General features: G+C 37.6%; 1 protein-coding gene across 4 annotated transcripts in view; it reads left to right on the forward strand.

Moving 5' to 3' along the window:
- The first annotated feature begins 283 nt into the window (after positions 1–283).
- Positions 284–13,796, forward strand: part of USP45 (ubiquitin specific peptidase 45) — a 57,126-nt gene continuing 43,613 nt past the window's right edge. For 2 of the 4 annotated variants that reach the window (XM_065888754.1, XM_065888756.1), the window contains exons 1-4: positions 294–393; positions 4,156–4,325; positions 5,577–5,680; positions 8,582–8,682. In XM_065888754.1, coding sequence (XP_065744826.1) covers positions 294–393; positions 4,156–4,325; positions 5,577–5,680; positions 8,582–8,682 — 475 coding nt within the window. Of the gene's footprint in view, positions 394–4,152; positions 4,326–5,576; positions 5,681–8,581; positions 8,683–13,796 lie in introns of all 4 variants that reach the window. The other 2 variants (XM_065888753.1, XM_065888755.1) reach the window with 2 other exon arrangements.

The raw sequence follows: 13,796 nt of genomic DNA on the forward strand, positions 1-13,796 counted from the left end.
AACCAGAAGCAGCGTACACTTCAGGTTTTTTTTATTCACCTGGACATCATACATGTAGGGAACCGTTGGTAAAAGTCAAATGTAGTTTGACTTTTTGTATAAAAAAAGTTTATTGGTTTAATAAAGATTTCTTTGGTTTCAGCTGGTGCTCCCTTCTTCCTCCTCTGTTAATTTACTCGGCCCGTTAAACTTGAAGTCATTTCCATTTTAATATGCATTAAGTAAAATACATAAAGTTTTAATTTTGAGGATTAATGTGTATTTTTACCCCCAACCTTTTCAGTAACTAACAGATGCGGGTGAAAGAGCCATCCAAAGCTTTACCTGAGAAAGCCAAAAGAAGTAGAAGGCCTACCATACCTCATGATGAAGACTCTTCAGATGACGTTGCTGGTAAACTATGATGTCTGGCATCCTGAATAGTGTTGCAGAAGAGAAATAATAATATATGTGTGTTTTTTTTTTAATATATGTTTTTAATGACCGTTTTCTGCATGAACTGTAAAATCAGCTTGTCTAGATCCTGTGGGCATTTTTATTGAGATTTTGTTTATTTTATATTTGACTTAGAATTGGCATCTTGTTGTTGTTTGTTTCTCCTGGCTGTGAAAACCAAGCCCTCAAGCCATTGAGGTTGGCAGATGACCCTGGGGAGCTGCTAGCCTCCTGGCTTGCTTTTCTCTTTAGCCTCACGTCTTGGGTTTTAGCTTCTGAGGATTTTCCTTACTGACTTACCAGTTCAGTTCTCCACTTAAAAAGAGGTTTTTAATATATTATTTCCATTTTTAAGTGTTTTTAACTTGGATAATGTTTCAGGATAGATTGCTGTATTGAAGGAAGTCTGAATTATGTCTTTAAATGTTTGTTCTATTCTGTTAATAAGGTTTCTTCAGGGATTCTTATTATTCTTATGTTAACTCTCTTTTGCCTATCTTCCATAGTTATCATTTTTTCTCAAATCCTCTAAAACTCCTATTCCCTTTCCCTTTGCGTGCTGTTTTCATTTTTAGTTTTTACTGTGTGTTCAGCAGTGTTGCTTTCACCTTACACTCTTTTTAATTTTGCATTCGTTTTTGTGGTGTTATTTATTTAGTTTTTGATCCTAAACTCTGCTAGTCACTTCCTATTGCTCTGCCACCTGAGCCTAAAGCGTTTGCTTCTTTTTTGTGGTTTTATTGCGTGGCAGCGATTGCTCTGCCATTTTTCCTTTTCCTTCCTTCCTTTTTCTTATATTATCTTAGCAAAGAATTTGTGGCTTTGATTTTCTTTGATGTAGGGTTGCTTTTCTTGGACTAGTTCGTTTTAGAATATTTGTGTAAGAAGGAGGGCCAGAGCACTGTTGAGACCTAACTGTTCAATTTGAGCTCATATAGGCTTTACTTCTTTCCAGCCACCAGGATTATGCAGCCCTGGGTTTTTTTTCAGAATCCAAATTATCTCTTCTTTCCAACTGCCATAGAGATAAGGCTGTTCCCTGCAATTATGGCTTGCTTTTTTCTTTTCACTTAGTGAATGAGAAATCCCCTTCTTTCGATTCTTCTCAAAACAAAATTGGGTAGAGGGGTGCTCCTGCCACTGTTGTTGCAGCACAGAGATTTAGGTTTTGTTCTATGTCTGCAAAGCATGCCTTGTTCTCTGTGAAATCTACTGCTGCAGTGTTCTCTCTGCTTCCTTCTGTGCGCACCCCTGTTTGATCTCTGCTGCTTTGAGGTGGGAGGCTTTCCACTTAATTTGTGACTTGGGGCTTCAGCTGTCTCCTGGTTTCTCTGAAAATGAACTCTGTATTTCTTTTTTTTTTTTTTTTTTTTTAAATTTATTATTATTTTTTATATTTATTTTTGGCTGTGTAGGGTCTTCGTTTCTGTGCGAGGGCTTTCTCTAGTTGCGGCAAGCAGGGGCCACTCTTCATCGCAGTGCGTGGGCCTCTCACTAACGCGGCTTCTCTTGTTGCGGAGCACAGGCTCCAGATGCGGAAGCTCAGTAGTTGTGGCTCATGGGCCTAGTTGCTCCGTGGCACGTGGGATCTTCCCAGACCAGGGCTGGAACCCGTGTCACCTGCATTGGCAGGCAGATTCTCAACCACTGTGCCACAAGGGAAGCCCCCTGTATTTCTTTTTTCTGTTCTTTTTGCCCTTGGATAGTTTTGGGGAGGAGAAAGGGGAAGTGTTAATTTTATGCCACCATTTGCAAACTGGAAGACTCCTTGTAAAATGTTTATTAATATTTAAAGTAAAAAATATGGAGATTTTGATTATTGTTTTTGATTTGTTAATGTGAAACAACTCTAGACTTTAATACATTTTTATATTTTTATTTAGGAATCTCTAGAGGACCTATTTGCCAAATGAAATTTAGACAATTATATGATTAAATGAATTGCAGAAAACTGAGGAAATTTACTTATTAACATAGAGGATATTTTTCACATTTTCCCCCCACAAAAGATAGTGAATACTGTTTAAACATTGGTTAGCTTTTGTAGGAAAACCTCAGACTTTTTAATTTACTTATAAAAAGTATATATGGTTGAGATATTTAAAAGCTAATAGATTTAATTTAGGGGCCTAGAAGCTTTTTTATCTTGAATTCACTTATCTCTGACTTCATTAAGTTTCAGTTTCATAAGTCTAAATTGTAGAATCAGAGAATGGTTAAGTTTTACTCTGGCCAGATCCCATGCCAGAGATGATATAGAAGGTGTGTGGAATGATTTTTCCCTTAGAATTTTAAAATATAAAAACTCAAAGCAATGACATTTGGTAAACCATTTCTAGGTCCTGTACTTGTGTGGTCAGTTTTGTCGGTCTTGCCCTGAACAGCCCTTTCTTTAATGGCATGCATACTTGCTTTTCAAACACAGGACTTCAGAATTACTCCTTTTATGTCTATAACTTACTCTTGGTGTAAAATTAGAAGTTTTAATCTTTTATCAGATTTACATATTATTTTTGTTGAAAGTATTTATTATAAGTAATTTGTCAGGAATCACATTCTTTATCTTCAGAATGAAGTGGAACTAATGCCTCCTCCCTAGTTAACCAGTAGGTGAAAAGGAATGCTTTGCATTCAGAAAGGGAAGTGGAGAAAGTTGAAATGTACATACTCCTTTTGTTTCCTTCTTCAAGGTATTCAGTCTCTGCTTTTGTTGTTTGGTTTTGGCAGATAGCTGTAGATTTGGTGTTTGGGATATTTGAGGGTTAGAAATTGAAGTGTTCAGGTATTTGGGAGGAATGGAAGTGTTATTGAACCCTTGAGAGAAGAATATGGTTATTTGATAAATTAAAAACATATTTGCTCATTTTGGCCATTTGTCTCCCCACAGTGCACACAGTAAGAATCTGTTATAAAGGATAATGAAGGACCATGCAAAATCATTTGTTATTTGGGAATAGTCATTAAGGAGAATTCTGAGAATTCTTGTTCCTGCAAATTATGCCTTTGTTTGTTCTTCTCTTTTCTTTCTCGCAACAATGGTGAAAATAGTATCATAGCAGAGCTAGCCCATGAGAAGATTTTTACTTGTGTATCTTAGTGAAAGAAAATACATTCAAAATGCTTGATACATAGTAGCTGTTCAATAAATAATCTTCTTATTTATTAAACTTTTAATTTTTGAATTAATCTTAGATTTACAGGAAGGTACAACATGTATACAAGGAGGTCCCATTCAACCTTCATCCAGTCTCTCCTGATGTAACATCTTGTATTTCTATAGCACAGTACCAAAACCAGGAAACTGACATCGGTACAATCCTTAGAGCTTATTCAGGTTTCACCAGATATACATGCACTTGTGTGTGTGTGTGTGTGTGTATCTATGTATGCAGTTTAATTACATATGTAGCTTTCTATAACCACCAGTCAAGATACTTGATTACAGTATCACCACCTTGAGTGCTAGTTATTCATAGCCCCACCACTGCTCCCCATCTAAAGCCCCTGGCAACTGCTAATCTGTTCTCCAACTTTATAATTTTGTTATTTCACAAATGTTTTGTAAATGGAATCATGCAGTATGTATCCTTTTGAGTTATTTTGTTTTTTGAATCTCTGTGCTTTTTAGTTATAGCATTTTAATACTGTTGACTTTTGCTTGCTAATGGTATCACTTTGGTTTAGCAAAGAAAATGTTCAAATTTTTGTCTTATTCAGTAGGTTTCACTTGCCAACATGTAAGTAATGCTATCAGTGTGAATCATGTGAAAAAAGCAATAGTTGAGAATCTATGGTCAGTTTGCTTGGAATGTTTAAAAGAAAGAAAATTCTATGATGGACAGCCAGTACTTCCTTCTGATATTTGGTTGTGCCTCAAGTGTGGTTTTCAGGTGAGAAAAGTCTCTTTTATGTGAGAGTTTGTCTTAAATATTTTCCTTAAATCTTACTGTGAGCTCTGACTGTTGGTAATGCTTAGAACTTAAGATTAATTTATTCTGTGTTTAGATATAACTCTCCAAGGCCGAGCTTAGAAATGTTTAAGGTAAAGTAAAATGTGTGTATGTTCAGAAATTAATCATGTGTGGTTTATAAATACTTTGAAAGGGAATCCAGCCCACTTGCAGTAGTTCTTATATGTGGTCCTGCCTTTACCTATTTGTATTTACTTAGGAAATGGATCCAAGTTTTGGGGTTTTTTAAAAATCTTTTTGGATTCATTTTTTTCTCTATGAAAAGTGATTATTCTGTCTTTCTTTTTTTTTTGCAAAGTAACTTCTCTTCAGAGCTTAGAAGCTATTGGTATCTTTTTTTTTTTTTTTAACTGGAGTATAGTTGGTTTACAATGTTGTAGAACCTATTGATATCTTTAATAAAGGAATTTTTAAATAAAATTAAAAGTATATATGTATTTTTTAGAATAAGAAGCATCTTTATTATCTCACATAGAAAGCCAGAAGTAGGGCCACTTAAAGTTACTTGCTTCAATGGAAAGAACATTAAAAACTGAGATTTCTTCCATTTTTCTGCTGTGCCATCCTCAGTTTCATGGTTTCAGGATGGTAAAAGACGTTTCATGCATGGTGTATCACACAGCAATCCCCAAAGGCCAGAAAGAAGGCAAAAAGTACATCCCTTCCCTGTGTTCTTTTTTAAAATACGTAAAACTTTTCCAGAAACATCCATCAGACTGCCCCTCATGGGACGTTGACTGGAATTGAATCTCATTTCTTTACTTACCTGGTGATGGAAGTCACTGTGATTGGTCTGAGTCTCACTAGTTTTCAGTGGAGTTGGGTGGAGGTGTGTAGGGTGTTAGGAGATGTGTGTATAGGGGAGGGGCACCACTGGCCTGTGAGGATGCTCAGTGTCCCACCATGCATCAGACAGAGAGGGTGTACACTTTTAAATGGTATGGAAATTAGCTTGGCTCATGACTGTTTTTCTATGTAACAGAAGCAAGTTAGCCTTTTTGCAAGAAATTGAATTTAATGAGAATCCTATTGTTTTCTGAAACTTTTCCCTCCTGCTTGAAACTAAAAACAAAACAAAACTTCTAGTGTGTTTGAGTATGATTTAAGTTTTGATTAATTTGAAATAAACTTGTATGTAAATCATACAAAGAGTGTTCTGTTCATCTTTAGGGATGTGGTAAAAACTCAGAAAGCCAGCATTCACTGAAGCACTTCAAGAGCTGGAGAGCACAGTTTCACTGTATTATAATTAGTCTGAGCACATGGATCATTTGGTAAGTTAGATTTCGTTAGTACTTGTGTTCACTATAAAAACTGTCTTTGAGTTTTATAAGGTACGATATTTAAAGATGATATACCAGCTCGTACTTTTTAGCCTAAACACAACCTATGGAATCATTTAAGAAAATTAACAGTATCCATGAATATAAAATGTAAGTAAAAATTTTAGTCATCCCTGTAGTTTTCTTTAACACTTTCTTTGTACAGTAAAGAAAAATTGTTGCTAGTTGACATTTTGGTAATGAACTTGCTAAATTAGAATGTCAGAGTTCTAGTGGAGGAAGGTACTTCAAGCAGTCAAGCCAGTTGGCCATTCTCTGCAGGGGACAAGGAAAGCCTAGGCATAGATAGTTTGTAAAAACTTCTCAGGGGATTCTACTACTTAAGCCTGGTTGGGTACTAAGTCCAGTTCCCTCACTTTATGTGTAAGGACGCTGAGTATCATTTATTTACCTTTTTGTGGTTACAAAGTAAAGATCCAGGCACTAAAACAAGTCTTTTTGATTCTTTAGTCCCTTACCAGCATACCACACTGCTTCAGTGGTTTAACTGGACACTGTATTGAAAAGCTTTTCCTATATTTTACAGCAAAACTTTTCTCATGAATTTATAGACTCCTAGGGTTATTCAGATGAACTTTCAGGCGTTTTCAAGTTTTAAGACAAAAATATTTTAACTTTGTGCTTCATTTCAGGGTTCTAAAATTAATATAAGGATATTTTGGTTTGTAAGAGAGACCATCATCATATAATTTAACTCAGCCACAGGGTTGGATGGCTGCTGCATTTGTGTTTTTGTTGTTGGCCCCAAGTAATAAAATTGGGGTGAATGAGGAAAGAATTGCTAGAACTTAATATGTAAATGAAGCATTGGAGCCAAGGGAGAGGGGAATGATCCCACAGTGTGGCAGCTCAATAAACATTTCTCTGTAGTCTGAATAGAGCAGTGGTCTGCAGCGATAGGGTGTATCAGAATCACTGGGAGGCTTGTTGGAATAGATTGCTGGGTCTCAGGCTTAGAGATTCTGATTTACTAGTTCTGGGGTGGGGCCTGAGAAGTTGCATTTCTAACAAGTTCCCAGGTGTTGCCAGTGCTGCTGGCCTGGGACCATAGTTTGAGGACCACTGAAGTAGAAAAAGATGGTGGGAGAATTGAGTGGCATCTGGTAAAATAGGTTCATCTCAAGTGAATCTGAAATGGAACGTCTGTTGTAGCTCTTAGGACCCCGATTATGGTATGAATCATGATTTAATTTCAGCAAAAAAGCCTTACCTAGCATAATCAATTAGGGTTGTTTTAACTTAATTGTTTTTTAAATTTTATTTAAATTTATTTTAAAAATTTATTTTATATTTAATTTTGATTTCATAGTTATATAGAGTTACAAGGATGGTGAATTTATTGAGTTTTGTGAGATTATGGATTTGTGAGATTTATATTATACTGAAAATAATTTTAAGTCACATTTGGGGGTCCATAGAATTACTTCTCTTTCAAAGAAAGAAATTCAGGGGCTTCCCTGGTGGCGCAGTGGTTGAGAGTCCGCCTGCCGATGCAGGGGACACGGGTTCGTGCCCCGGTCTGGGAAGATCCCACATGCCGCGGAGCGGCTGGGCCCGTGAGCCATGGCCGCTGAGCCTGCGCGTCCGGAGCCTGTCCTCCGCAACGGGAGAGGCCACAACAGTGAGAGGCCCGCGTAACGCATAAAAAAAAAAAAAAAAAGAAAGAAATTCAGGTTTGTCACATGCATTTATAGAAATTTAAAGATTGTGAGTATGTAAGGTCATGTTGGTATAATGCATTACATTTATAAAACACTTTCAATATGGTCAAACACTGTTCTTATTTGATCATTGGATCTCATTAAGATGAGAATAGATAGAAGAAACCTTTATTAACTATATGCACTAATGAGTAAACTTAGTGGAGGGTAGTTTTCTGAAAAGGAATGTGCTTTTCAAAATCTCTTCTCTAACCCCCTCTTCACAAATAAACTCCAAACAAAATAAAACACCTCATCCAGTCTTCCCTGTCTCTGTAAGTGGAACCTCCATCGCTTAAGTATTTAAGCCAGGAGCCTTGCAGTTGTTTCCTTCCCCTTTTTATCTTATTTTATTTTTCAACCTTTTAACAAAAGTAAACATATGGTATAATGAATTCCTCTGTATCCACCACCCAGCTTTAAACACTGTGTGCTCACAGGATATCTTGTTTCATCTAGACCAGGATTTCTCAGTCTCAATACTGTTGTCATTTGAGTTGATAATTCTTTGTTGTGAGGGGGACTGTCCTGTGAGGGGACAGGATTAGCTCTGGCCTCTAACCACTGGGTGCCAGTAGCAGCTTTCCCAGTTGTGACAACCAAAAATGTTTCACAATTCTGCCAAATGTCCCCTGGGGGACAAAATTGCTCCTGTTTGAGAATCACTGACATACCCACATCAGCTTCTCCCTTTCCTCTTCCTTATCTTTTATATCCAATTCGTTAACTGCTTCTACCTGAAAATATATGTCTGTTCATTTCTCTCCAGATCCACTGCATCTGCCCTGATCTCTCTCTATTCCTGATGCCATCCAATCTGACATTAGTCAGAGTGATGTTTTCAAAATGTAAATTGGATCTTATCACTCGCCTGCTTATTAAGCCTCTCATGGCACTCCGTTACACTTAGGATAAACTACCAAAACTCTAATTTGAACGCTAAGGCTCTGTATGAACTGTCCCCTGCTTATTTCTGTAGACTTATTTACCTCATTTCTCTTGCCTCACCCTATGTATCCCCCTTACCCCATGACTTAAAGACAAAAGTAGATAAATACCAACTTTATTACCTGATGTGCAAAATTATTGACGATGCTTTCATAATATTTGCTTACATTGTATATTTTTTCAGGTGTTATGAGTGCGATGAAAAATTATCAACACATTGTAATAAGAAGGTTTTGGCTCAGATAGTTGATTTTCTCCAGAAACATGTTTCAAAAACACAAACAAGTAAGTTAACAGCAGTTGCTAAAGAAATTTGTATTAAAGTATCATATTTTTTAATTCTTATAAAGAGATAATAAATTCATAAAGAGTACTTTGGATTTTACTGTGACCTCTCAGTATGAGTGCCATGAATTCTTAGGTAGCAGTTTTGTGATGTTATCTTGTGTTGTATTTACATAACTAATAATGAGAAGTCGGAGAGGATAGTGACTGGATTGTGGGCTTTTGAATCAAACAATGCTGAATTTGAATTTAGGTTCCACCTAAATTACCTACTGCCTGTGTGACTTTGACTCCTTAGTTTCCTCATGTAAAAAATTAGTACGATAATTCTATCAAGTGGGAATGTTGTGAAGCTTAGGGATGTTTTCTAAAGATTTAGAAATAATGTGTGTAAAAATACTTGCATAGTCCCTGACACATTTATGAAATGATATCTGTTATATCATTGGAATACTGTTCTGACGCTAACTACCTGGAATTAGGCTAACCTTGCAGATTAAGGGCTCAGTTCCCCCAAAAGATTGCCCTTACTTCAGACACCATTCTCAAGCTAGGTGTTCTCAGGACGCCCCCCCCCCCATTTCCGACCAACTGGCTACAGGGGTTCCCACTGTCCTCTTAATTCAATAATTTGCTAGAATGACTCAGAAAACACTGGAAAGTGCTATACTTACAATTACAGTTTCATTATAGCAACAACAACAAAAAGAAATAGAAATCAGGACCGGCCAAAAGAAAAGACATGTAAGGTGAGGTCTGGGAAGGTACCAAACATGAAACTTTTCTGTCTTCTTCCTGTGGGGTCAGGATGCATCACCTTCTCAGCACATTGATGTGTAACAATACACACAGACTGTTGTTAACCAGGGAAGCTCACTGGAGTTTTGGTGTCTAGCGTTTTTATTAGGGTTTCATTGCATAGGCATGGCTGACTGAATCATTGGCCACATGATGGAACTCAGTCTCCAGGATCCCAACCCTCTAATCACACGTTTGGTCTTTCTGGCATGGCTGGCTCCCATCCTGAGTCATCTCATTCGCATACATTGTCTAAGGTCCCACAATGATTAAAAAAATACTTTGTTAACATAAACTATCAAGTGTGGTCTGAGGGGCCCACCATGAGTAAAACAGACACTCCTGTCACTCTGGAAATCCAAGGATTTAGAGGGGGCTTCTCAGGAACCTGGGACAAAAGACAGCCAAATCCTTTATTATACAATAGTAACGTATTATATATTGTACTTTGTTGTCTAACATATAAGCAGTATATAATACACATTAATATAAATTACGAATATATAGGGAAGGAGTTTCTTCATTCAAAAATATTAAGTGCCTACCACATGCCATGCTTTATGCTTTATTTGATATGTAGTGGTAAAGCAAAAATAGTTTTTATGTTGCCCTCATGAAGTTTAGAGCATAGTGGGAGAGACAGACAGAAACATAACACATATGTAACTTTGATAAGTGCTACAAAGGAAAAGAACAGATTGCAGTGATAAGTAATAATCTCATGGTCATAGTGATCAAGAAAGGCCAATATGGCTGGAGTGTGGTTTGCTGGGAGAAAGCAGAATGTGGTTAAAGTTAAGATGTAGGTGGGCAGGTCATGAAGGATACTGTAAGGAATTCCATGGTAAAGAATTTTTATTTTATTGGCAGTGTAATGGAAGCTATTAAAGTGTTTTAAGCAGAAGAGTAATAGTCATTTCATCTTTTTAAAAATAAAGATAACTCTACCAAATGGAGAATAGACTGTTGTGGGTTAAGATTGGAGGTGGGGAGATCCTTAAGGAGGTAAAAGGAGGTTATTGTGGTAGGGCGGGTGAGAGATGAGTAGGGGTTCTGGTGGAGAGTGGGTGGACTAGGTGTAATGAGTGAGGGAAAGTAGGAGGAATCAAGTACATACCTCAGGATTTTGATTAACTAGGTGAATGGGAATAAATGGCCATGGTAATTTGGAAATGCCTTTAGAGCAGGAATTGAACTGCTTAGTAGGTGGCATCAGAAACTGAAAAATTATGTAGAAATATAGTTTTCAGCTGTATTTTCTGTAGCTCAATATAGAATGATTTTTGGTAGCTGTTGCTCTGAGACAGTAATGATGAAGACATTGGAGGAGGAACTAGAGGAGGTAAACTCAGGTTCTTGGACAGCAGAAGAAATGATTAATTTTATCACTCATTCATTGGAAAATATGGTGGTTATAGGCATTTAATACTTATAGAACAGAGGCTGGTCTTAATGCTGTCTCCTGAAAGCTGCCCATTAGTTTTGTTGGCCATAAGAAAAAATGTAGGGGGCTTCCCTTGTGGCGCAGTGGTTAAAATCCGCCTGCCAATGCAGGGGACACGGGTTCGAGCCCTGGTCCAGGAAGATCCTACATGCCGCGGGGCAACTAAGCCTGTGTGCCACAACTACTGAGCCTGCGCTCTAGAACCCGTGAGCCACAACTACTGAGCCCATGTGCCACAACTACTGAAGCCCACGCGCTTAGAGCCCACGCTCTGCAACAAGAGAAGCCACTACAATGAGAAGCCGACACACTGCAACGAAGAGTAGCCCCCGCTCGCCGCAACTAGAGAAAGCCCACGTGCAGCAACAAAGACCCAACACAGCCAAAAATAAAATTAAAATAAATTAAAAAAAAAAAGAAGAAATGTAGGGGTATGATGGCAAGGGTGGCAAAAGTACAACTGTAGAAATTATTTTCTCTGGATTTTTTACGTTACAGGTTCCTTGAGGTTAAGAACAAAGCCAGTCTGAATCCATTCAGTTTTACAGATTTCTTGAATATTTATTATCACAAAGGATGTAAGGTAGGGAGCGTGGAATGGTATGGGAGAAAAACCATGGGCTTTGAGTCAGGGGAGTCTGGCATTCAAATTTGACTCTTTCAATCACTAGCTCTGTGACCTGGGGCATATTACAGTTTGTCTGAGCCTCATTTTCCTCAGCACTTTCTTCCTCTTTCCCATGGGAAAAGAGATTGATAAGACCTTTCCTAAAGAAGTTTAAAAAAGGTGTGAGATTTAAAAAATGATGTAAGTCGAAAAGAATTTGTTTGTATTTTGAGTGATGTTCAGAGTCCTTCAAATATTCAAAGCGGGATGCAGTGTTCAATTGAAAGGAACTCAAAAGGAATCGTGGAGGAGCTGGCTTCCAAGCCGACCCTTAAAGGATGAACTTGAGTAGGTAGAGAGGAGAGAAGAAATCATTTCAGGTGCCGGGAAGGAAACACCAATGGAAGCTTTAATTGTGTTTATGCAACCATGGGTAGCACCTGGAATGGGGGAAACAGGTTCTTGAAAGAGTTTGAGAGTGTGTAGAGCCTTTAAAGTTAGGGTGAGACAGGGCTTACCTGGTGGCGCAGTGGTTGGGAGTCTGCCTGCTGATGCAGGTGGACGTGGGTTCGTGCCCCGGTCAGGGAGGATCCCGCATGCCGCGGAGTGGCTAGGCCGTGAGCCATGGCTGCTGAGCCTGCGCGTCCGGAGCTTGTGCTCCGCGGCGGGAGTAGACCACAGCGGTGAGAAGCCCACGTACTGCAAGAAAAAAAAGTTAGGGTGAGACATAGTTCTGAATCCAGGGTTTCCAGAAGTTCTAGGGCAAAATGGTAGTATCTTTGTGTTCCAAGTTACAGTAGCTCTCAGGCAAGTTTGATTTAAAATAATATCCCTTGGTATTTTAGAAGTAAGTTTTTTGGGGTAGTAATATTTTTATAAGATACTTTACAAATCAAATATGAAAGTTGCTATTGAGGTTTGTAAGAATGCTGGATATGATTATATAGCTATTTTAAATGATAATCGTGACGATTGTAGAAATGTCTGTATATGGTAATTCAAAAAGACTATGAAACTGTATATATTGTGTTCAGATGGCAGGATGAGAGTGATTTAAATGGAGCCTTTTTATATTTTGCATTAAGTAAATATAACTACGGAGAGGAAAGCCTGTACCTGTACCTTAAACATGTTTTTAAGTTATACGATGCCTGGGCTAATTTCATGTCTGATACATCTAATTCAGCTTCTCTGCTCAGTGAATCTCAACTTTTGTTCCCAGTAGCCCTTTAGACTCTTAAAAAATTATTGAGGACTTAAAGAGCTTTGGTTAGGTAGGGTATATCTATTAATATTTATCATATTAGAAATTAAATATAAAAAATTAGAATATTTATTAATTTACTGAAAAAATAGCTGTAATTCCATTACATGTTAACACAAATAACATATTTTTAGAAAAGATAATTGTTTCCAAAACAACACAAACCTAATGAGTGGCATTGTTTTACATTTCTCCAAATCTCTTGAATGTCTGGCTTAATAGAAACAGCTGGATTCTCATATCTACTTCTGCATTCAGTCTGTTCTGATATCACATGTCCTGTAGCCTCTGTAAGACTGCATTGTATAATTGAGAATGAACAAAAGTAAGAAAACCAAATAACATCTTGGGCTTATTATGAAAATATCTTGGAGCTTAAGGACACCCAAAAGGGGGGGCTTGTCTTCAGATACACTTTGAGAACTGCTAAACTAGCACATTTCTGTCTTTATAGTTTCTGTCTTCAGTCTTTCTTGCCTTAAGGCTCAGCTCAGATCCTACTTCAGTGACACTTTCCCAATCCTTTGTTTTATCTCTTCTTCTATGTAGCATACTTTAGAATCTTAACACTTGATTTTGTGGCGTTCAGCTTTCATATGTATCTGTGTCTTGTTTATAAAACTGTACATGCCTTGAGGATTGTACCCTGGCCTATATTCTTTTTGATTCTCATATATCTAGGTAGTAAATACTGCTGAATTGAACTGAACTAGCATGTGAGCAGTTTTTACTGAGGAAGTAGATACGCTTGGCATTTTCACCAAAACACCCCTGAATATTATCAAATTATTTTATTTATTCATTCAGTCTATTAATATACTTGAGTTTCTACCTTGTGCCAGACACTGTGCTAGATATTGGAGATACGGTGGTGAATGAGACAGATCTATTTCTCAGTTCCTGCCATTATTGATCTTTTGGTTAGTGAGGGATATTGACAAATCACAATTATAATTGCTGTTTAAATAGTGCTGTGAGGAGCAAGAACAGGGGCCTGTGAG

Source organism: Phocoena phocoena, chromosome 12 (assembly GCF_963924675.1).
Source record: "Phocoena phocoena chromosome 12, mPhoPho1.1, whole genome shotgun sequence".
NCBI classification, from domain to species: Eukaryota; Metazoa; Chordata; class Mammalia; order Artiodactyla; family Phocoenidae; genus Phocoena; species Phocoena phocoena.